Source organism: Ailuropoda melanoleuca, chromosome 7, assembly GCF_002007445.2.
Source record: "Ailuropoda melanoleuca isolate Jingjing chromosome 7, ASM200744v2, whole genome shotgun sequence".
In the NCBI taxonomy this organism is placed as follows: domain Eukaryota; kingdom Metazoa; phylum Chordata; class Mammalia; order Carnivora; family Ursidae; genus Ailuropoda; species Ailuropoda melanoleuca.
The window spans coordinates 59,319,485-59,343,204 of NC_048224.1; the positions used below are offsets into that span (position 1 = coordinate 59,319,485).

The 23,720-nt window shown below is 63.7% G+C and overlaps 3 protein-coding genes across 6 annotated transcripts in view; 1 reads left to right on the forward strand and 2 right to left on the reverse strand.

Moving 5' to 3' along the window:
- LOC109490470 overlaps positions 1–10,391 on the forward strand; it is a 38,735-nt gene extending 28,344 nt beyond the window's left edge. Inside the window, exons 2-4 of the mRNA XM_034663754.1 lie at positions 11–383; positions 1,035–1,224; positions 8,868–10,391. Of these exons, the coding sequence (XP_034519645.1) occupies positions 11–383; positions 1,035–1,224; positions 8,868–9,049 (745 nt within the window). The 3' untranslated portion in view covers positions 9,050–10,391. The remainder of the gene's footprint in view (positions 1–10; positions 384–1,034; positions 1,225–8,867) is intronic.
- Positions 1–19,744, reverse strand: part of NACC2 (NACC family member 2) — a 92,231-nt gene extending 72,487 nt beyond the window's left edge. The window contains exon 1 of the mRNA XM_034663753.1: positions 19,637–19,744. The gene's annotated coding sequence lies outside the window, so the exon portion shown is untranslated. The remainder of the gene's footprint in view (positions 1–19,636) is intronic.
- Positions 16,331–19,757, reverse strand: TMEM250 (transmembrane protein 250). 4 transcript variants are annotated; one of them, XM_034664809.1, is made up of 2 exons: positions 19,637–19,757; positions 16,331–18,609 (listed from the first exon to the last, which is right to left on the reverse strand). In XM_034664809.1, exon 2 carries the CDS (start codon positions 18,557–18,559, stop codon positions 18,071–18,073), a length of 489 nt encoding a protein of 162 aa, XP_034520700.1. In that variant the 5' UTR covers positions 18,560–18,609; positions 19,637–19,757; the 3' UTR covers positions 16,331–18,070. The 4 variants fall into 4 exon arrangements, with proteins under 4 accessions (XP_034520700.1, XP_034520702.1, XP_034520701.1 ...); XM_034664811.1 differs by having other exon boundaries at positions 19,633–19,698; XM_034664810.1 differs by lacking the exon at positions 19,637–19,757 and adding an exon at positions 19,036–19,418.
- Between the last annotated feature and the right edge of the window lie 3,963 nt (positions 19,758–23,720).

Genomic DNA, 23,720 nt, shown 5'->3' on the forward strand with positions numbered 1-23,720 from the left:
CCTCCCCCAGCGTTCCGCCCTGCGCGGGACACGGGGCCGCGCCGGACCCACGGCCTCCCCCGCCCTCCGGCCCCCGCACGGACCTGCGCAGCCCTGGAACCCCGGGCCCCGCAGCGCCCCCTCCCCGCGGCGGCGGAGCTTGCACAGAGCGGCCTCCGCGCGGCGGCGCCAAGTGGGACTGCGGACGGGAGGGCGTGCGAGGAAAGCGGGGGTGCGGGAGCGCCGTTGGGCGGGCGAGCCCGACGCCGGGCACCGGGGCCTCCTGCTCCGGCCGGGAACTTGGCCGGGACTGCTTTCAGGCCTGGCGTGCTCCGGGTGCACTGGCGCATTACTGTTACTTATTCCAACCATCCGACCCGACCCTCCCATCTCTGCGACTCCAGGTTTGTCCGAGGCCACGCTCCTGTGGACGGAGGTGCACCTTTAAGTAAAACAGGCCACACACCCGAAGCACCCCCAAACGCCCCCTTCGCAGTTGCCCCCACCCTGATCTGGGGTCTGGGGCCAGGACAGGCCACGGTGGTCCTCCGGGCCGGAGGTAGCGTGGCTCCCTCCCTCCCACAAGGGTCCTCATGGGAAAATGGGGGTGGTACCAGAATAGTGATCTCGGGCGTGGGGTCAGCAGGAGGAGGGGATTAATGTGAAGAACAGGGTGCCCACTCACCCTCCCAGAGAATGTTCTGGACCCCTTGGGGGTCAGAGGCTAAGGCTAAAGCTTTGCCATACAGTTAGCCAAGGTCATTTGTAGGACAGTGGTCAGAAGCTGGTCCAAGTACTTCTGTGTCCGACCTCAACCTCCTTCACCTTGTCATAGACTGACCCCCACCCCCAACTTGTGGGTCCGCACAGAAAACATCCTCGCATCCAGCAGTTCACTGCTGGCTTGCCCTCTGGGAGGATGGATGTGACACCCCCAGATCCCCACTCAGACCTAAACAGGGTCCCGGTTCCCTCACCCCCAGGCCAGTCCAGCCTACTGCCATTTCCAAGCCCAGGAGGCAGTCTGACATGTCCGGGGGGCCTCTACCCACTAGAGACACAGTCCTGTGGTTTGGCATGTCGTCACATGGTTCAGGAGCTGCAAGGTGAGGGACACTAAGGCAGACCTCCAGGACCAACAGAAGTGCTGCCTGCAGAAGGCTGTGGGACAGGTGGCAGCCAAGGAAGGGCTGAGTGCCTCCAGGACAGCCCCGCAGCCTCCAGCCTCCGGACTCCTGCTGGCCCGTAAGTGCTATGGACCCTCTCAGCCCTGCACACTCCACCCCGCCCCCACCCCACCCCCACCCTGGAAATTGGGGCTTCTACAGATGACAAGGTGAGCAGAGACAGACTAGTCTCTGGGAACTTCCAACCCAGGGTGAGGCCACAGAAGCCGTCCACCAGGCCCCCAGGTCCTGTCCTGGCGGCACTGGGGTCACTGCGTGGATGAGGACCCACAGAGGGTCTAGAGGGGTGACTGCCCCCAGCAGGCGGTGGAGACTGGGTGCGGGGGGGGGCGGGGGCGGGGCCTNATCGTTCCCACCACTTTGTTTTCTAAATATCAAAGGAAGTCTTTCTTCTTTAACGGAGGACATTTGGGAAACATTGAGAAGTTTTAAAAGACAACAGATAACCAGCAACCTGTCCCCCAGGGTCACCCACAGGATTTGGTGCGGTTTCTGGGTCTGGGTGTGAGTCTACTGCACGTGCGCGTTTTAAATGCTAATGCTTTCGCCACGAACTTCCAGGCCTGTGCTTCGGGCTGGCGCTGGGGCGGTGTCTAGCTCTTCGCATGGACAATCCTGTGAGCTAAGCGCTCTCTCTACTCCTGTTTTGCTAATGAGAGTACCGCAGCTCTGGAAGGAAGTGCAGCCAGCCTAGGGCCGGCTCAGCCAGGGCTCCCAGCAGGCCCCCGGGGTGCCGCCCGTGGGCCTCCTGCCTCCATTCTGAGCATTGTGAGTTAGACGTTGTGCACTGGCAGCCTGGTGCTGGCTGATAGGTGGGTGGGGTGGCCACGGTCCCCTCTTGAGGGCTCTGATTAGCACTGCAGCCCCTCTGTGTGTGCCAGCGAGGGTTTCCTTGGCTCAGGAAGGCCCGGCCTGGCATCTGGTCCCATGGCTGATCCAGAGAGCATCGAGCTGGGGGCAAGAGGGAGGTCACAAGAGAGAAATCTGCGAACTGATGAGCCACGGAGGTTGGGTCTCAGGAGTGGGGGCCCGGGTGCACTTGGGAGCAAGGCGGAGAACCAGTGCCGGGCACCTCTGTCCTCCCCTGGATGCCACAAGCCTTCGGCGACCCTGCAGGCGGCTGAGTGTGGAAACCTGACCATCCGGGGCTGGCCATCCACTGAGGTGGGATCTGGGGGAGCACCTTTCTCTTCCCAGGGCTCCCCTGGCCACGCACACCCCCAAACTCTGCTTGCTCCCTGAGGGGCTCTGGGAGTCTGTGCGAGCTCTGCTGCATCTGTTCTGGAAGACACCTTCCTCCTCCTTGCAAGGCTCATCTCGAGAGTTAAGGCCCATCAGACACACCCAAACCCAGACACTCAGCCAGCTGCCTCCCCGACTGCCCACCTGCATGGCTGACGGCCGTCCCTGTGCCACGGCCAGACAGGGCCCCTTGCCACGCCCCAGACCTGCTCCCCCTGCGTCCTCTGCTTTGGCGAATGGCCGCCTATTCCTCTGGGCAGGTCAGGGCAAGCACCTCCTTACCCCTCACCTCTCTCACGTCCCGGGTCCCGCCTGTCCCGTAGGCCCACAGCACCACGTTACTGCGGCAGCCCCGAAGCTGGGCTCCCCCGTCTCCCCCACCCCATTGCCCCTGTCCAGGTCTTGTACCCCACAGGAGCTCTGTGAGAACATGTCAGATCACAGCCCCCCCTCTGCTCAGATCCCTCAGTGCCCCCTCATCTCCCTCCCACACAGAACTTGAGTCCAAGTCCTCACAATGGCCAAGACCTGGGTCCCCACCCTCACTCACCCCTCCTTGGTCCCTGTGCAGCTCCAGCACCCCAACTCTGCTCCAGCCACACTTCCTCCATGGGGCCTCCGACTGCTGGCCTCCTTCTGCCCCAGGGACTTTGCACCTGCTGTTCCCACTACCCATACCCCCTCGCCATGTCTTTGAGACTACTCACTTCCTTTGGGTCTCTGCCCAGTCATCCCTAGAGCCTGGGCCTTCCCAACCTTCCCATATAAGAGAGCCAGATGGGCCGTTGCCAGCTGGCCCATCCCTGGTGCTATTCCACTCTGACACAGCCCCCTTCTCCCCCACCCCATGGGTACTGGCTCCCCATATTGCTCACCACCCTATTCCTGGCCCAGTGGGGTGCCTGGTACAGGTCAGGTGACCATAGACATCTTTAGAGTGTGGGAGCCTAAGGGGTGCTGTGCCCTCACTGAGGAGGGATGGGAACCCCTATCCACCTGCCGGAGTTTCGGTGCCTGTCTCCTGCCGGCCGAGTGTCCAGTCTCCAGTCAGCAGGACGGAGCAGGAGGCAGGGGACCCCAGTGTCAGACCCCTGCCGGGTCTGCCGGTGTGAGAAGAGACTCCAGCCCCATAGATGGCTGAGCAGGAAAGCGGTGCCTCCCCAGGACGTGTACCCAGGGTCCTGTCGGCCGGAGCTGAGTGCGAGCTGGACACCCACAGTGCGTCCTCGCACCTGGGAGCCGGGGCCAGGCCTGTGAGGGGACAGCGAAGGGCGGATGTCTGCCCTCCTCGCTCCACGCCTGCCCATCAGCACAGAAGCAAGGACACCAAAAGCCTTTGGTGCCACGGTGTTTGCGCTGTCAGGTGGGAGCCTCTCTTATCGTCCAAAGAGGAGCTCACCAGGGCCAAAGTCAAGGTCCGACTGTGGGTCCCTGACCCTCCCTTGGAAGCTGCCCCAGGTGGGCTCTTCTTCAGCCCTAATGGGGAGCGGCCCGTGGAGGGTTTTCCTGCAGTCACCCCGAGCACCCGTGTTCCTAGCAAAGGCTAAGTTAGGAAAGACCCCAACCCCGCTGCCAGAGAAGCGGTGAGGCTCCACTTCCACCCCCTTCCCCCAGGAGGCTCCAGGAGAGGCCCTGGCCGCCCCTGTGCGGCCACACGCCAGCAGTCCACAAAGGACCCCTTTGTTACAATCCTGCTCTGTGCCAACCAGGCAGCGGGGAGGGGGTGCTGAACACCCAGGCACGCGGGCCGTCCCCTCGCAGCCAGTGTTTGAGCAGGGCCCCCGGTCTCACCCCAGACTCGGGGAGCAGCAGCCTGCGATGCCGCAGACCCCAGCCTCCAGACTTGCAGTCCGAGTCCGGCCCCCACCTTGAGCGGTTGGGTTTTGCCGAGGCCAGCACCTCTTTTAATATGAAACAGTCCAACGGGATCCTGTGGCCTACTCCCACCAGGACGTCTGCCCGGGACCCCAGGGTGGCACTGCTGAGCCTTTGGGGGGAGGCGGGGTCCACACCTAAGGGCCACCCAGGGCCACAGCGTGACAGGATTCTCGGCTCGCCGAGTCGAAGCGTGGATCTCGGGGGACACGAAGGGTGAAGTGAAGTGAAAGTTTAAGTGAAGGTGAGAGCAGAATGGGAAGAGGAGGGAACTCTCCAGAGCAAGGGGCCTCCGTGGGTTGTCACCAGAGGCGGTTAGCGCCAGCCTTTCGTGGAACACTGACCAGGGAACTTGGTAAATACCTTGTCTACACCGTGGAAGAGGGACCTGATGTTTTCCTAAATACCCTGAGCACAAACAAGGTGTCCCTTCTGCCTGGTAATACCTTGTCGTTTCTCCACACCTGGGATTCTGTGAGCCTGGTCACTAGCCCCCTGCCCCTCTCTCCCACCCCTGACTCAACAAGGCCCAGGCCACCCTCCAGCCACAGCCCAGCTTGGGACATCAGGCCCTGGATCCTGCCTGGGCTCCTGCCTGGGCGGCAATGGCCAACCTTGAGCACAGCCCACACCCCTCCCCAGGAAACAACCTCACTTTTGTTCCTGCGTTCCTGCAGGAGGGAAAACAATGGAAGGTGAGTCTCCAGGCCCTGCCCCTGCGACAAAGGGGCCAGCAGCCCAGCTTCTCCGGAGCCAGGCCCAACTGGCCCATCAGAGACCCCCCAGGTCCCTCTGCCATTCCTGCTCTTACCATGGTTATCCTGCAGAGTCGGCTCCCCCAGGAGGCAGCAGGCCCTCCACCCCTGGGGTCCCTCCACTCCGCTCTGGGGTCACACTGGGCTGCAGGCACCTAATGGGCCTGGGACACAGGCTGCACTTGGGTGTCACGGCGGCGCCCCGGCGGCTCCCGGCTCCGCCTGCCAGGCACCCAGCACCCTCCACGGGCTCCATGTTAGAAGGCATCGGCCCACACTGGAATGGGGACCAAGTGTGTTCTGCAGTGAATCCGGCAACAGACTCTGGGGTCCAGGCCGCAGACCCCTGCCCCCCGGGCAGCCCGTGCGCCCCTGAACATCTGAAGACCCTGTATGGGGGGGGGGATTTCAGACTTCGTGTTTCTGGTGGAGAGTCTGGTTGTCCTACAGACACAGGAGCTGGGAACTCCGGAGACGTCCAAGGATGAGAAGCGTGGAGGGAGAGGAGGGGCAGCCAAAACAGAGAAAAGGGCTGATGGGGCCTCACTCTGTGCTCAGTGGATTCCCTCCAGGCCTGAGCAGCTGGCCTTTGCCCATCCCCAGTGTCCGTCCTCCTGCCACCCACACTCTCCTTGTAGCGCACAGGCTGCCAGTCTCTGCTGGCTGCTCCCCGCAGGGCCTTTGCACCTGCAACCCCCCTGCCTGGGATCCCTCCTCTCCCTGGGTTGGCAAGTGAACTCCAATTGGTTCATCCTTTAGGTGGTGTGCTCAGGTCCTCAGGGAAGCCGTCTGGACCCCCCAGCTGGCTCTCACAGCATGGCCCCCCTGGGGTGCACGTCCACACTCCAGCAGGTGGTTTAATCTGGCCCCTAAGGGGGAAGACACACTTGCTGAGAGAGGCCCAGCCAGAGCACAGGCAGCCTGGGAGGGTGGCAGGCAAGGCCCTCCCCATGGGGGTGGGGGGCAGACGGGTGCACATCTGCCCCCAGAGAGTCTGGAGACTGGGTTGTCCTCGACGCGGTGGAGAGTAAGGTGGGCCAGGGCTGCTCTTCTGGGCCTTCTGCCTGAGTGGGGGGCACAGTCGGTTAGACCCCAGAATGCCACGGACTAGAAAGCGCTGCGTATGCGATGAGGCGCTTCACGTGGCAGGACGGCAGAGTCAGCCGGAAACCCGCCAGAGCGCCGCCTTGGGGCAAAGTGTGCGCTCCTTCAAGATCTAAACAGAATTACCATGACCCGGCAGTTCTGCTTCTGACGTGAGTCAAAATTGGGAGCAGGGTCTCCAAGAGTCGTCCGTGGCACCGTTCACAGTGGCCAACGGGTGAGCACGAGCCGAGGGGCCTTCGGTGGACATGTGGTCTTCCCGCGCAGCTACGCAGCGTCCAGGCTGCACTTACTGAAATGTCTGAGTCGTCGCCACTGGAGACGGCGTGGTCGGCGTGCAGCGGGGACTGTTTGGGAAGACGCACAAGGTCTGGGGACGGCTGCATGGCGGTGTGGGTATGCGGGGCGCCCCTGAGCTGTGCCCTTAAAAGCAGTGAAGACGTAAATCTGATGCCTGTTTTCCAAAAGAAAACACCCAATGCTGTGCGTGCACACGAGAGGCGCAAGCCAGGCGGCGGCTAAGTGGACGTGGTGGGAGGTGTGCAGGGGAGGGGCTGCTGGCAGGCGGGTTGGCAGGGCCAGCCAAGCCTCCCGACCCCATGCGCGAGGGCAAGAGTCTCCTGGTTGCTGGGTTCCCGGAGACCCGCTGGGGACCCTCCCAGGACCCCAGGAGGTGGGAGGCCCGTGATGCCCATTCCCTCAGGAAGACGGGAGGACAGTTTGGGGAATCAAGCCTCCAGTGTGGGCTGCAGGGACCCCTGGGGAGTTCCCGCTTGAGTCACACGGCCGGATGCCGCCAGGGGTCAGTGTGTGGGGATGGAGGGCCCTCCTGTCACTGGTGGTCATCACTGCCCCAAACCCAGGGGTCCTCCCCTGGTCTTCCCTTGACTTCTCAACTGCCCTCCTCCTCCAAACACGTAGGGGCTTGTGGGGCCACGCTGCGGTTTTGGGTTCTCCCCCACCAGCCGCCCCTCCTCCTCTGCCCACCCCAGGTGGCCAGGGCGCACAGTAGGATCCGAGGTGCGCTGGGTTCCGCGGGGAGCACCTTGGGGCCCACTGTAGGACCGGGGCTGGCTGCCGGCTGTGGGCCCAGAGCGCTCGGGGTGGACAGGGGACGTGACACGGTCCCCGGGCAGGAGCGCTGGGTCTGGGGTCGCACATACAGCTGTGGCGCGTTTGCCGGGAGCCTCGTGCTGCTGCCAGGAAGCCTGCGGGCGGCCGGGCCCCACGCATTCGAATCCGGGTCCGGTCTTTCGAGAAGACAGGTGCTTGGTGGTCTGTACGACTAACACCCTTCATTTTCAAGGGACAGCCGGAGGTGGTGGGGTCTGCACAGAGAGCCGAGGTGTGTCCACCAGCAGAACCCTCCCCCCGGGGCCTGGGCTGGACTCACCCCTAGACCGCATGGGAGGTCTGGGTGCCCACAGGTCGAACCACACCCGGATGGTACCCTTGGGCTGAATCTACCCATGAATCAGGGCCTCCTGTGGGGGGGTAGGAGATGCCCTCACTGTGGGCTGGGGGCCATCCCTCACCTTGGGGCTCCCCACCCAGCCCTACTGCTCTGGGAGCCAGTGCTCAGTGGCCATGGCCTCTGAGAGCAGAGGAGCTGCACGTGGTGCTGGGCGTATCCCCTCCAAATCCCCACCAGCCGTGTCCCTGCTCCTGGGCCCACGGCAGGCACGCCCTGACCCTGAGACGGGGGCTTCTGGCGATGGCGTGGAGCATGGGGCCCAGGATGGTGACCGGGGGTTCTGTGGGACACCCCGGGTGTGACTCCCACTCCTCCTTCCCCTCCACTGCCATTCTGACTCACGGGAGAGCCAAGTCCTCTGCTCTGTGTCCCTGGTCCGGCAAAGGGTCTTGCTCAGAGGGACAGCACAGAGGAGAGGGCCCCAGGGCTCTACCCTCCAGTCCTGACCCAAGTGAGCCTCTGGGGCTTGGGGAGGCAGGAGGGGGAGCCATGGCCCGCAGCTAGTCATCGAAAAAGGGTGGCCCTGAGCTGGCAGGAGGGCCAACTGAGCAAGCTCCTGAAGTCATTCCCTGTGGCGGTCCGGGGCAGGGCCCTCCTGCTACAGCCTCACCTCCAAGGAGGAGGGGAAAGGTTTGTGCACTGTCCCACTGCCCTGGCCTGGGTGTGGTCACGTGGAGCCATTCATGTGGCCCGTGGGGCTCCCTCAGACGGCCACAGTCTGGGCTCCCCCAGGGAAGGAAGCCAAGAGTGACGGATGGACGGACAGCCTCGGCCTCTCGAGGGCCCAGCTGTCTGCTCTGGGTGGTGTTTGGGGCTGCAGGAGGGACTACAGCCCCAGTCCCTGCTGGCCATGGCCATCATCCTTGTCATTTGTCTCTTGTCCTGGAAAATTCTGGGTGAGGACCTGGCGGCTCAGATTCGGGCTAGCCAAATGAGGCGGTCAGCCTGGGGGAAGGGCCAGAGCGGGCCTTTTGGTCACCAGGTGTTGCCTTAACTCAGGCCCGGGCTTTGTGCCAATGAACAAGTCCCTGTGGCAGCTGGAGCCCCAGCCCCACCGGGAAACTCCCACCTCACAGCCCTATGTCTGCTGGGTCCTGGGACCATCAAGCAGGGAACTAGGTGCTTACGACACCATTGGGAAGCCAGGCTTCCAGGAATGCATCGCAGAACATTCCAGAGCACTTTGTGAAGGGGCTGGTACCTCTGTGCAATGTTGGGGCATCGGCAGGGACGTTGTCTTCCATCCCACAGGCTGCAGTGCAGGGTCAGGAAGCCGGCACAGCTCAGCACTGCACCCCTGCACATCCCTGACCTCGCCTGCCCGGAGCCAGGGATACATCTCAGGGAGCAGAGCCGACAAGCTCAGAACGACACACCAGGGGAGGTGGGAGGAGCCGGGGCGAGAGCCTCTACCCTACTCACAGGAAGAGTGAAGGTGCGTGAGGGTGCGGGCCCCTGGCGCTCCCTGTGTGATGGAGGAACCCGCCCTCCCCGTGCACCCCCCACCCCAGCCGGGGCTTCTCCTGGGGGGGGCGGGTAGCGCACCTGGGTCCAGGTAGGCGTGTGAGCGGGTACGAGCACTTCTTGACTACCTACAAAGCCGCCCAGGGGAGGGGTTTGCCCAGGGCGTTTTGCAGAAGGCCTAACTGGGGTTAGTACTGTTTGTCATATAATCCACCTCTCCTTCAAAACCCCAGGCAGAGCCGGCTCAGTCAGGACGTTAATTCTTGCGATTGGAGCCTGACTGCCATCTAGGCCAGAGGTTCCTAAACTTCCTTGAGGTGGAGGTCTGCTGCTCCCACCCTGGCAGGGGCGGTCTCCCTGGTTAGCATCAGCACACAGACCCCGCTGCAGGCTGGAAGGGGCGCCAGGAGCTCAGCACCCAGCTCCCACTCACTGGCTTGCTGCCCGACCCTCCGCCCGGCAGTGCACCGAGGGTGGGTCCTCCTCTAGCGGCTGGAGACTGCTCAGAGCTGCCCTGGAGATGAAGACTTGCTCACCTGGCCCCCAAACTCCTGAAAAGCCCTTCTCCAAGGACCACCTTCTGCAGGCAGGACACCAGCCCGAAGGCTGCAGCGCCGACCGGCCAGCAGGTGCCCGGGCAGGGCGGTGCTGGACACGGGATCGCACGCAGCTGGGCACCTGTCTGCTACGCACTGCGGTGCCAGTGAGCTCCAGTCGGGCTCAGCGGGGCCGGCGGGGCAGACGCACCGGCCGGAGCCAGGGCTGCCTGTGCCCCTGCGGTTGCAGGGGTCTGCTGTGCCCCGGGGCCATCTGAGGCCGCACCCCAGGGCCAGGGACAGTCCTCAGAGGCCAGCTCGGGTCCCTTGCACAGACGGAAACTGGGTGAATATTTTGGTTTCGTGGCAGCGGCTGCAGAACCCGTGGCTCTCTGCACGAGTGAATTAGGGCAGCACCGCGTTGGCTTCCGTGTGCCTCCCCTCGGATAAATTGGATGCTCCAATCTTCTTCTTTTGTCCTAAATTTCTCTCTAACATTTTGTGCAGCTGTTAAGCAGCTGCGGCTTCCTGCTCCCGAGAAGGCTGAGGGGTGGTAGCTGCAGTGACTCACCCCCTCCCAGAGGGACGGCAGAGCCTGGCCAGCCACGCCAGGGTGTGCACAGCAGCTGGGGGGGGCAGTCCGTGCCCCCGAAAGCCACAGGTGAGAGCCGGGCACACACTGGCGGGGGCGGAGGGCTGGGGACCCCCGCCGAGTCAAGGGCATGCACTCCAAGGCCAGGCCCTGGGTGTCACACAACCTTCCCAGGAGAAGTCCGAAAACGGCAGGCACCCATCCCCGTGGACACTTCTAGAGGGAGACGTCCGCCTATGAGGCCAAGCTTGGGGGGCACTGAGTGACCCTGGACAGTCTTTCAGAAAGTGAGTGTCAGGCCCCCTGTGTCTCAGGCCCCAGGGTTACAAGGAACTTGCTGTCCTCAGAATGTGTGTCCTCGGGGCACCTGGGTGGCTCAGTCCATTCAGCATCTGGCTTCAGCTCAGGTGGTAATCTCAGGGTCGTGGGATCGAGTCCCACGTCGGGCTCCGTGCTCAGTGCGAGTGTACTTAGAATTCTCTCTCTCCCTCTCCCTCTGCCTCGTCACCCTGGTGCACACTCTCTCTCACTCAAATAACAAATACATCCAAAAAAAAGAATGCCCCCCCAAAGTCATGGGTTGAAACCTACCCCTGCCCGAGGGGAAGGTGTTAGGTCGCCCTTGGAAGGGGAGGAGGTCGCGGGGTGGAGCTGCAGGAAGGGACCCCAGAGGCTCCCGCGCCCCTCCTGCTGCATGAGGACACGGCAGAAAGTCACGTCTGTGAACGGGGAGCGGCCTCACCGACACGGCCTCTGTGGGCGGCGGGATCCTGGACCAGCATCCCCCCCCAGCTGTTGTTGTGGGCCCGTCGGTGGAGCTCTCCTACAGCCGTGGGGGTGGACTGAGACAGGACAGCCCCGTCACCCCTTCACTCGTTCCACAATTGTGCGAGCGTGCCTCGCGCCCCAGGAGGTCTGCCAACCTGCCCCTGACGTCAAGACCAGGCAGGTCTGGGCCACTAAGGGCAGAGAGGCATCTCCCCTCCCCAGGCAGGGCTGCAGCCTTGGCCCCTGGCTTCCAGCACCTTCCCCTGGAGAGGGCCACCCGGAGCGCTGGCCCACTGGGGCAGTCTGGGCATGTCAGGAGCCCCCCACCCTCCTCGGCAGCTCTCACGGAGAGGATGCGCCAGCCCTGGGCTGCCTTCCCCTTCTGGGAAGAGCTGTGTCTGCAGCTCTGTCCGCTCCGACTGTGAGTCTGGCTGCTCTTGCTTTCCTCTCCCGTGTCTCGCGGGAAAGCTGGTGCTGGAGAGGAGCAAACACCACACAGCCCAGCGTCTAAAAAACAAGGCCCTTCAGGCCATCAGCTCGGGGACCATCTGACCCAAAGGAGGGAAAGGCACACGGAGCACACATGCCCTTCGGCTCTCTCCAGCGGGGTGTTTCCAAGGCGGGAACACAGGGATAATGGCCACAGGGGCTTCCCTCCCTTCCCTCTGCCAGCACCTAGAGGGAGCGGGCGGGGGCAGGGAGGCAGGGCCGGCACCAGTCTGCCCCGCGCTGCTCCCTCTCCGGGTGGACAGGGGCGGCCCTCGGAACTTGGGGCAGTGGAGAACATGCAGGCATCAGGCACACGTGAGGCACACGCAGGCACGCACACGCGCACCCCCAGGCTCGGCGGGAGGAGGGGTGGCGGGTCCACGGGGGCTGCAGCTGCTGGGAGGAGCGCTGGCCACGCAGGTGGTGCCGAGCTCGGGCTGAATCAGCTCCAGGCTGCGGCACCGGGAGCACAGGAACGGGGTGATCCAAGCACAGTTTGAAAAACATACAAATAATTCCTGGGACCATTATGTCAGGATGTCGTTGTAAATAACGAATTCACATTTAAAACTCAGATTTGTATCCTCCGAGGGCTGCCCCTGCCCTGTGTGGGTGGGCGGGGGGTGGAGGCCCCCTTGGCTCAGAAAAGTGAGGGGCAGGTCAGGGGCTGGGCAGCATTCCAGGCCTGGAGGAGGAGAGCCTGGGGGCTGGGGGCGGGGGCGAAGGGAGGGCAGGGGGGCAATGGAGCAGGGGTGCGGCTGGGCTGCTGCAAAGGCCCCGAAACCCACCATCTCTGCTCACCTGAGTCGGCACGTGGGCAGAAACATCCCCACCAGCGGAGCACAGGGGTTGCATGTGGGGGGCTCCCTGGGAGGACTCCGGACTGTGTCTCCCTGTCTAGTGACCCTGGTGAGGGCAGGAAGGGCACCACTCCCTGCCCATCTGAGCCAGCAGCACCCACAGCAAGAGTGCCAACCTCTTCTGGGGCCACCTGGAAGGAAAGGGCTCCCCTGGGCTCCAGGTGACCTGGAGCCAACCCCCACGGCAGGGGATGCACCTCCCAGGAGGCCACCTGACCGCTCGCTGCGCCTCTCCCCGTGACGTCACCATCAGCCTGGACTGATTGATTTCTGCATGAATATTCACGTGGCATTGCAGCCAGGATGAGGCATCAATATTCTCAGGAAGCGGAATGGAGCCCTGGTCTCCTCCTGGTGGAATGAATGGGGATCAACACACAGCGGTGGGAGGTGGCTGTGTGCTTTTCAGGCACGCACACAGGCCTGCGCGCTCTTGTCTGAAGACATTCTCCCACTGACCGACTCGGGAAGCTGGGGCAGGGCTGCCCCCTCTAGAGGGATGCCCACTTTCGGGTGGGGTGTCCCAGGCCCTGCCCTGCTTGACCACACAGACCTCCCCACCCAGCAACCTAGCCTAATCGCCCCCCCTTCCCCCTCTGTCTTCCTGTGGCCTCTCTCCCGCCCTCCCGGACTCCCCCAGGGCTCCCCACACTTCCCTGGGTGTTTGGCCTCACGCCAATGGGCACCCTGAGGAACGGCCCACGTCACAAGGGCAGCGCCTTCCTGGGCCGGGGTCTGTGCTCAGCACCTAACCCAGCCACCTGTCACTCTGGGCTTCCCACCACAGTTAGGGGCCAACCCAACCCATGCTGGGCCCTACAGGGTTCCAGCTCATGCCCTGCCGGGCTCTGGCCCCCTGCTCCCACCAGTGCAGCCTGTCCCCAGGCCAGGGCTCAGGGTCAGCGTCCAGCCCCGGGTCAGGGTGGCAGGTGACATGGCTGAACTGGCCAAAGGCAGAGGAGGTCGGCCCTGACCTGGGCTCCTGTGCGTGGTGGCCAGGCGTGGTGTCCTGGCCTCTCCTGGATAAGGCCCAGGTAGCTGTGCTCACCACGCACCCTCCCGCAGGCCCTCCCCCAGCGCCAGGCGCAGAGGCGGCCACACAGCGAGAGCCACAGCCACTCTGCCAGAGGCCCCGTGTGACACAGCTGCCAGCAGGCCCGGGCACGCTGCCCGCTGGGGCGGGGGGAGGGGCTCAGCCCTCGAGCCGCTGAATCAGCAGCTCCCTCCCATCCTCCCTGTCCCCTCTGGGCAAGGATGCTGGTGAGGCGGGGCACTCCCTCTTCTGCGGGCTGTCAGTGAGGCGCGCCAGACTGCTGGGATTTCTGGAAAGTGCTCCTGGGTGCAGCCTGGTGCAGAGCAGCAGGCCAGCTTCGAGGGGATGGGGGCGCTGGCCCACAGAGGCCCTTCCCCACGGCAGCAGTGAGGCAGAAAGGAGAAGCGCTGGCCTCCTCGGAGGGAAGGAAGCTTGCTCCTGGCCCAGAAAGGGCTGAATCAGCACCAAGCGCCCGGCCTGCCAGCCGCCAGCTCCCTCCTCCAATCACAGGCTGGAAGCGACAGGGACCTCTCAAGGTCAAGGACCATCAATATCTGTGCACCGGGCACCAGCAGCCCGCCCTGTTCTCCGCAGCAGCACTGGGGGTCACGCTCTGGTCCAGAGTTGGGCCGCGCCTGCCCTGCCACGGTCCTGGGTGGGGCTGTGTCCCTCCCCCTCGGCCCTGTGGCAGGCCGCCCCCACTGTGGGGGGAGGGGGCGGGGGCACCAGGAAAGACACCGGGGTCCCACTGCCCCTGAGGTGTGAGCTCCTCGGGGGCTGCCAGAAGTGCCAGACGGGACAGAGAGAGGGTCTTCTGAGATGCCTTGTCCCCCACCCCAGGGCCCGGATGGCACCCAGACTTTCCCAAATAAGCATCTGGTTTCTGGAAGTTCCCACGGCACCACCCCTCCTGGACACTGCCCCCCTGCTGGCTGATTCCCTTCCTCACTGACAGCCCCTCACGCCCTCCGTGCTGGCCCTCTCCTGAGGACTGGCTGGAACCCTGGCGAGTGCACAGGTGTGGCCACCGAGGCTTTTCCTCCTGCCCCCCCAGCACCTGGCTCTGGCCCACAGGGACTCAGCGCCTCTGCTCTTTGTTCAAGGGAAGCTTCTCCCCTTCCTCCTTCCCCCTCCCTCCCACGCCTTCTGTCCTGACCCTGACCTGCCAGGTCAGGAGACCTCCTAGCGCCCTCCACCGCTGCTCCAGCCCTCCACCCCCACCTCCCAAATCAAGGGCCCACTTGCCACCACCTGCATCCAGGTGCTGTCACTGGGGGCAGCCTGCCACTAGCGGAACCTTCCAGGTACTCGCCTCCTTCTTTTCTGCCCTTCCTGCCCACCTTGGGCCCATCTTCACCCACCCAGGGTCCTGCACGAGCAGCAGGGGCCCACCTTGCCCCCCAGCTCACTGAGTCTGACACACTGGCTGTCCCAGGTCACCTCCTCCCCCAACCCCACCTTGAAGGACGTCTGGGCCATTTGGGAGGGAGGAGGCAGCAGGAGTCACTGAGGCCTGGCAGCTTTGTAAGGATGAATCCTGTTTCCTAAACCAACTCCAGCTCCTGGCATTTGCCAGCACGGCCCTGGGACCTGTGCTCGGGCAGGGTTTGGTCCTGGATGGACCTCCAGCCCCTGCCTCCTCACAATGCACGGGAGCCTCCAGGTCTGCGGGTCATTCCTTCTTCCTGAAGACCTGGTGCCCGTAAAGGGCAAATACTCTGCTCTAAATAAGACATTTCAGCAAAATGCCTGCTCCCCGGAAGCGGCCTCACAGCCCCTCCCCCCGCCAAGTGATGCCCTGAGGCCCAGACTCCTCTCTGGGTGGCAAGCCCTTAACTGCAACCTCGATCCCACCCCTGCTCTCCCACTGCTTGGCCCATGGCTCTTCCCGTAGACATGTTATCCTTGAAGATGGGGACTGGGAGTCGGCAGGAGGCCCACCCACTGGAGGAGGGCTCACACTCACCAAGCACCATCATAACCCAGCCGGCTGGGCCCGCTGCCCACGGCGCTTGCCGGTACCTGGAGCCACCACAGCCCAGGTACGTGCTCAGCGGCCCGGCGGGGCTGGTCCCTCCGAACCGGCCAGCACAGGCCGCACTCCCGCCACGGGGGCCTACAGAGCCTCAGAAGAGTGCTCCCGCTTGCCTCAAACAAGGAGAAGCTGCCGGGGAGGCGAGCATCCTCCAGGCTCCGGTGTGGTCAGGACCGCCCCAGCCGGCTGGGCCACTGTCACCCACGCCTGGAGGCACGTGCGCCCGCCCCACCCCGAGGATGGACAGTGCCCCCTTGGCGGCACGAACTTCACCTCCTGAGCTGCCTCTGCGGCTTTCGGGGGCTTTACCAACTCTGCCACCAAAAGCTAAACCCCAAAGCGACTTGGACTATTTTCCTCTGAGAAAATACCCAGTTCCGCAAAATCCCAGAAACAGCAGATTGGCTGCCCTTCCGTGGCACTTTCTGGCCAGCGTGGCAGCTTGAGGGACATCGCCGTCATTGGCGAGGCGCAGGAGGGTCCCCGCACAGAAGCTCCGAGACCTTTACAAAATAAAGATACTAGGTACTAACGTGTCTCTCGTTTTTCCGAGTGTTTTCGATTGAACACGAACAACTCTGGCTTCTGGCTGGCGTCTTCTCGCGCACGCCTCCCTTTCCCTGAAGCAGAGCTCACGCTGGACACTCGGTTCTGTGGCCTCTCTCCTGGCCCCGTGAGGACCCTACACCCTGTGGGCCTTGCCAGGACCCGCTGCCAGCGCGGCCACAGTGTCCCTGCCGGCCTGACTGAGCTCCCGGCCGCAAGGGCAAGGCGGGCCCCCTCAAGTCCAGCACGTCCGCCCCTTCCCTGGCATCACGGATGCCTGCTTTAAAACGTGCCCAATTTTGCCTGTGACAGACGCCTTCTGCGGCAGTTTTGGTCGGTTAGACCCTTACAGGAAGAATAGTTTTTGAGCTCTAAGCAATCACTCGATCCACATGTTAAAAAAATAAGTTTAATGCAGGTGGCTCATTTCGTAAAGAATTTAACAGGCACTCGAGACTCCGAGCATCTTTGTGTTCAACGTGCCAGCTCCCCACGTGGCCGCAACGACATTCGAGGTGGCACGGCCAGACCCCTCCTGCCGTCCTGACGGCGTGGACAGGTGTCCACCTCAGTGACGGCAGCTTCAGGGGAATCGGAGTTAACACAAAACAAAACTTTTAGGAAACAGCATAACTTAGTGCAAAAGGTTCTCTGCGGCGCTGAGAAATGGGTCCACGCAGGTCAGGTCCCCACCTGCCCTCCAGGGAACTAGGACAGACTCAGCCCGAGAAAGAACCCTGTCCGAGGAGCCTTCCCACTGTCCTCAAGTCGACAATCACTGGGTAGAAGCTGGCTGCAAATCAAAGGGCATGGTTCACAGCCAAGCTTTCTTTGCTTTCTCTAACTGATTTGGGTTTTTCTTCCTGTGGCTCCCAACTGTCCAACAGCTCCCCCGGCCACTGGACTGCCCGGCCACACGGGGTCAAAGGGGCCACTGCCCATGCCCAGGGGGGTGGGGACAACTCGGGATGAAGCAGGGGTCTGTCACCCCCAGGATGGGGCTGTGTCCTGTCCCTGGTCTCTCTGCCTCTTGTCCCAGCACAGTTACTCAAAGCAGCTTCTCACCTGCCGAGCGGACCCACGGTGACTACTGTGCCACCGGGTCACCCTCTCCTCCTCTGACAGAGAAGCAAGGGATCTGGACAAGACGCTGGCCAGCCAGCCAGTTGGACCAGCCAGCCCTTTGCTCTTCCCAGCCCCACATGCAGTTCTGCTTGTCACTGCAGCTGCTCTAACAGCCCAGGGCAGGAATACGGGGCAGCCAGCCCCTCACTCAGAGGCCCAGGCCCGGTGCGTCTCCTCGAGACCTCTGACATCAGCCCCCAGTATGCACGTTTCAATTCTAGCCATACCCCAAAGCTCCGCTCCCCCTGCCCCCCAGCCAGAAGGGAGTCAAGGTGCCTTCTCAGAAATCCACACCTGATGAGACTACGGCATCCAACTTGACGTTTTCCACAAACCTGCCCAAGAGGAAGACAGATCTGCCCTGCACCCAGGGCTGGCCCTGATCTGGGAACCTGCCAAGGCTGCCGGTGACTCCCACCAGACTGCATCTAAGCAAACCAACGTGGCCCTGAAGCCTGGCCTGGGACTCAGGACCCCAACACCTCTCAGGAGGACAGATGGAGCGCCTGTGAGCTGTGCCGAGACTTGGGTGGCCCAGGGCAGAGTGAACAGCTTCGTGGCAGTGTGGTACGTCAGCCAGTCGAGCCTGACACTTCCCTAAGGCTGGGGCAGCGGCCGGGGCTCGGGGGAAGGGGGCCGTGCGGCTGGCCAGGAGCAACTCCCCCGCCGCCCAAGATGCCTGTGTCCCGGAGAGGCAGCAGGGACACAGAGGCTCTCCAAGGGCAGACCGGGCCAAAGGGCCTCACCCTGGCACAGGCTGGAAAAGTGAGGGCTGGAAGTACAGGCCGGTGGCCAGCGAGGCGCTGTGCCTAACCGAACACACAAGAGGGTCGGAGCAGAAAAGCAGCAGCAGAGGGGGCGCCAGCGTCCCCTTCACAGAACAGTCTCAGCACCCCGCCCAGACCCCATCCGCAGGTCGGGCTGGAAAGAGCAGAATCCTGACCTACCCCATCAAGAAAAGAACAGGGTCACAATAAATAAACCCAGAGCCCAGGCCCGCCGCCCCTCACATGTCCACGAAGACCATGAAGCACCAGCCCAGGCCCCCAACGAGCAGCACGGTCACTCGGATACCGTAGATGAGCAGCTCGTTCAGCAGGCGGAAGTCCACGCGCCGGCGGCCCAGCAGCAGCAGGAGCACCGACAGCTTGAGCTGGAAGCGCAGCAGGACGCGCACGCCCAGGTACTGCAGGCAGAAGAGGGCGGCCAGCGCCCCCCACAGCGTGGCCGTGAATAGGCTGCAGCTAAAGTAGAGCAGGAAGCGGATGAAGCCGTACAGCCAGCGCGCGCGCACGTACACGTCGAAGTTGTTGTACTTCGTGCGCGCCAGGCGGGAGGAGCGCGCCGGCCCGCAGGCTGCGTGCAGGCAGGTGGTGTGCGGGCCGTGGAAGGAGCGCACCCGCCGCGGGATGGGCATGACCGGCATCGGGGCCCGGGCGGTGGAGCGAGCCTGTGGCAGCGGTGGTGTCCAGGCAGTGGTCAGCATAGGCGTCATGAGCACCTAGGCCTGGAAGCCAGCAGCTGAGCCCCGGGGGATGCGTCGGCCTGCAGCAAAGTGACAAAGAGAGGAGCGGCATAAGCCCCAAAGACAACGGGAGCCGGTGCCCCCCGTTCTGGGAAAGCAGCCAGCCCCGGGCCCACACTGAAACCGCTCCCACTCTTTACGTGCCCCGGGGCTGCTCTTGCCACAAGCGCAAGCGACACGGGAAGAGCCAAGGCTGCAGGGCAGACGGGGGGGGGGGGGGGGGGGGGGGGGGGGGGGGGGGGGGGGGGACTGGGGGCCTGAACCCTGGCACTGTCACTCCCTAGAAGTAACCTGGGCAGTTTAGCTCACCCTCCCGTCCCTGCCCTGCCACACAGGGCCGCCCACAGCGCTGGGCTCTCGCGGGTGCGGGGGGAAGCTGGTGACCACGCCTGGCAGGCAGATGACATCACAGGCCTACAGACTGGGTGCCAAGAAAGGAGAAATACCGAGTGGCTCTCTGGTGACTGCCATTCACTGGTCGTCTAAACAACTCGTGGGTGGGAAACCTGCAACTACACGAAGCGGGCAGCCAAGCTGGGTGCAGGCTCGGGAGACACATCACACGGGCCTCGGCCTGGGGCGTGCCGCGAGGACCCCAGGGTCGCGGGGGCGGAGGCTGGGTGCTTTCAGCCCTCCCCGCGAGCTCGGCCAGAACCAGATGCGAGAGGCTCCGCGCGCTTGCCTCGGTCCGGCCCGCACCTCCGGGCCCGTCTGCAGGACCCCGCAGGGCTCCCTGCCCGCCGCGTCCCGCCCGCCCTGCGCCCGCTGCCGCCGCCACGCACGGCCCTCCAGCGTCCGCGCCGCGGGCTCCTGGGGCGGGCAGGCGGAGACCGCCCGGAAGGGCCCGGGGCTCGCGCGCCCAGCGGCCGGCAGCGTTTGGCCCAGCGTGGGAGCCGTAGCGCCGTCCCTCTGCGGCCACCGTAGGACTTCCCTCCCGCCCCTCCGCCCGCGGCGAACCGAAAGCGCCTCCCTTCCCCCCCCCCAGCTCGGAGCCGACTCTGAGCGGCCGGAACTCGACACTTCCCCAGGGCGTGCGTGCTTACGTGCCTGCGTGCGCGCGCGGTCCTTAACGCTGCCGCCCGGCGCCTCGTCCCGCGTACCCCGCCGGCAGCTCGGTCTGTCCTGCGCAGGCGCAGATCGTGGGCTTGCGCGAGCGGACCACGGGCGGCCCCTCTGCGCACGCGCGGCGGCGTCCTCACGTGTCCGCGGCCCGCGGGGCTGCCCCCGCTAATGGGGACCGGGCGGAAGTCCAGGGAGGGTTGGGTGTCCGACTGCAGCTGATGCGCCCTGGGGTTACTCCTCCCCGGGGACAGTGAGGATTCAGTGCGGACTTAAGTGTTTCAACCCGGCTCGGTGCCAGCATCCTGGAGACTCTGGGTTCCGGGTCGCTCCCTCCTAGACGCGGCTCTCTGTGCCCCGGAGGCTGGAGGCTGGACGGGCGCCGGGACCCTGCCCTCCTCCAGGCTGGCCGCGTCTCTCCGTCCGCGCTGCCCGCCTGCCGCTTCCCCAGCCCTAACCCCAGCAGTCCTAACCCCAGATCCCCCAGTGCCCCGCACCCTAACCCCAGGCTCCCCACACCCCGTCCCTGTTGCGTGGCTCCTGCGGTCCTGGCCTTTCTGCTCCTGTCCCTCCCGGGAGGACGATCTGGCTGGGTCAGGATGGGGAAGCAGTGGGAGAACTTTGAAAAGTGTCCAGAGCAACTTTGAAGGGGCAGCAGCAGAAGATGGGAGAAAAGGAGGATATTTTAAGAAATATTTCTTAAAATGCAGCCTTCCTGCAGGCTGGCTTTCTGGCAGGCGGCAGTAGCTCCCTTGCTCTACGGTTGGCCCTGTGGCGGTGGTTTTCCTCTCCAGCCACCCCCCCCACCCTGTCCAGCCCTCTCTCCTGGGGACACCCCACCCAGGCCCTCCTCAGCTCTGTGAGGAGGTCCCATTGCTCTAATACATGACTTTTCCCTTCACGCTTGCTTGTTCTGTTCCTCTGCTCCTCTGCCGGACGAGCTCCTACTCAGCCTTTGAGACCCCAGTCAAATATCTCCTCCTCTGGAAAGCTCCCTCCGACCACATACCACCCTCTCCCTGTCACCCAGACCCTTCCTGCGTGTGCGGAGGGGATTCTGTTTGCTCTCAGCCCTACCTTTCTTTCCATCCCCAGAGCTGCAACGATTCGTTTATAGACCTATGTGCCCCCTTAGCTGTTTTCTCACCACGGCCCCCTGTAAGACCCATTCCTACTTTGTATCCAGTCCGCACATTCACGTGTTTAAACCACTCCAGAAGCTTCACAAAACAGAACTTCCGACCACGCAGTCTGGTATGTTGTGTTGCTTCGCCGGTGTTAAGACGCTGGAGCTGCGCACCGATGGCCCTACCGCGGACCAAGTAAGGAGCCCTGCTGATGAGGACGGGGTTGTGTCCTCAGGGCTGCCTCAGTGGCAGGGCCAGGGGAAGCCTCCGACACATGCCGTGTTTGTGTGTAGGTCCTCGTTTGGGGGTCCAGTGGGGATCCCTACCTTGCTCCCCATCCTCCTGAGTATCTGCCCCCCCCCCGGGCTTCCCGCGGTGCTGGGCGGCGGGCAGTGGCCTGGCGCCACCTGCTGGGACAGTGCTCGCGTTGCTGCAGAGCTAGCCGCCGGCGGTGCCACGGAAAGGATTGGAGCAAGGCTGAGTCTGTTGGAGACCGCAAGGCAGGGCCTTACACCAGCGTGTCCTGGACCAAGCCCAGCCCACTCCCGTGTTGTCTGGGGCTACTTTCAGGCTCCCATGGCAAAATGCAGTGGCCTCCCAGGAAGAGACCCAATGGCCCACAAACCGGAGGACCTCTCCCCTTTGGCCTTTGTGAGGTTTGTTGGGCCCTGTTCTCCACTTCAGACAAGGGGAGGAGAAGTGTCACCCTTCGGGTCATGTTTTAACTTACCCGTCCTTGGCAGGGGTCCAGTGTGACGTCATGCTCACAGTAACACAGGTTTGCTGTTGTGTGAGCTGGAGGCAGGGGGGCCTCATCACAGAGACCCCGGAGAGCATGCGTTCCCCAGTTCAGAGGCCTGAGCGAGCCCCCCCAGCTCCCAGAGGGGCTCAGCCGCTGTGGTCCTCGTACACACTCCTGTAGTCACCTCCCAGCAGCACATGGGCTGGAATTCCCGCCCCCTGGCTCTGGGCTGCCTTAGCGACCAGATCCTGAGGCCCAGGTGATCCTGTGCCATTTCCATGGTTGGGTCGGAAGAAGCCACATACCTCCCACCTCGATGTCCTAATGTTCCCTCCCAGCACCCAGCTGCCATGCTGCTAGACACTGGGCCACAGGGAGGCCACGTGACAGGTGTGCAAGGCACATGTGGTGGGCATGTGGGGATGTCATGCATGGGGCTCAGGCTGGGCCCATCTGAGTGCAACCTTCGAGTATCCGGGAAAGGCAGAGGACCTGTGAGTGAAGGAGACTCGTGTGATCACGTGGTGGACCCGTGTGGGCCGTGCTGGAAGCATGGAAGGGAAGCAGTATGGAGGGGCTTGTGGGGGACGCATGGGTCCAGTGGGAGTCATCTTGGGCCATGTGGTAGGCACGTGGTAGCAATGCGGGTAAGGGTGGGAATACGGAGAGGTCTGTGGTGGTTCCATGAAGAAAGCATGTGGGTAGCACATGGAGGGTTTGTAAGATGGCCACGTGGGAGCCATGTGGCTGACACGTGGTGATTGCGTACAGGCCACACTGTGGGCACATGGGGAGGCCATATGGAGGGTTTCATGGGGGGGACATATGGGTCATATGTGGAATTACATGGGCCATGTGGCAGGGGCATGTGGGGGCCACGTGTGTGGCCCGTGGGGTGTTACATGGAGGGCACTTGGGGCCTCTGTGGGGAGCACATGTGGGGCATGTGGTCAGGAGGTGTGCACGTGGGGGGCATTTGGAGATGCCATGGGGAGGGGCTCCAGTGCCCCGTGCATCCGAGCGCCTGGCCAGGATCGCCCCTGTGAGAGCAGGAATGCGGATGGGCCAGGAAGCTGCAGGGCAGAAACCGAGACCCCAGGCAGCACAGAGCAGAGAAGCCTGTGTGGGCCATGTCCGGATCCCGGCCCGCAGACTGTGACTGAGAGAAAATATTGGTATTTTTCAGTACTAGGTTTGGGGTCGCCTGTTACCAAGTAGTCGTTTCGAATCCTCATAACCGCCTGACAGCAAGCAGCCTTGGCTCCACTTGACAGTGAGGAGAGAATGTTGCTCGTCAGGCCCGACTCCGACCCACCCCGGCGGTTGCTGTGTGACACGCACACTGAGCTGTGTCCTCCCGATGTGCTGCGGGCATCTCCGTGGGGTCTGGTGCTCCAGCTGCCCTCTGCCTGTCTGACCAGTGACCCTGTCCCTGCTCTGATGCCTCCTTTACCTCCGTGGGGCCCAGAGAGGATGCTCTTCTCTCAGGGTGGACCCTGGGCTGGAGTCCGGGGAACCACCTGCCGGTAGGACACAGGGGCCCGTTGCACACGCCCGGAGGTTGGTCACCGTAGAAGCGGTAGATGGCATTCATGGAGGCAGTGCAGCAGAGCGGCCGAGACCTAGCCTGCCCACGGTCGCGCCGGCGCCACCACTTTCTAGTCGTGGGCAAAGGCGTCAGCCTCCCCGGACCTCCGTCTCCTCCTCTGTAAAGTGGCGATAACGCACAGGCCTCAGCTTCGCCCCCGCGTGTGAAGCCGGGAGCTGTGGCTGGCTGCTGCTGAGGCCTTGTCCGGGACGGCAGAGCCCCGGCGCATCCGGGCGCGGCTGACCTGTGTGGCGGACGTGGCAGTGTGACACCGCAGGCTAGGCCACAAGATGCACGGCAGTCCCCATCTTGCGCTCTCTCGGGTCGCTCCCTGGGGAAGCTAGCAAGCACGGGAGGGAGGCCTCAGGAGAAGCCAGCCCTGCCCGCACCCGGACCTCAGGCGTCTGGCCTCCAGGAGGTGGGAGTACGCTTCTGTGATTTGAGCCGGGCTCTGTGTGCTGCGACGGCCGCCCTGGTGAGCGAGCACGCGTGTCCTATTCCGGGACCACCCGTCGGGCCACCACAGGTGACCGGCACAGCTCTGAGCGGCGAGCACCAGCCACGCTGAGCACTTCCTGACGTTTGTCTCCCGAGAATGACGGGCACAACCTGTGT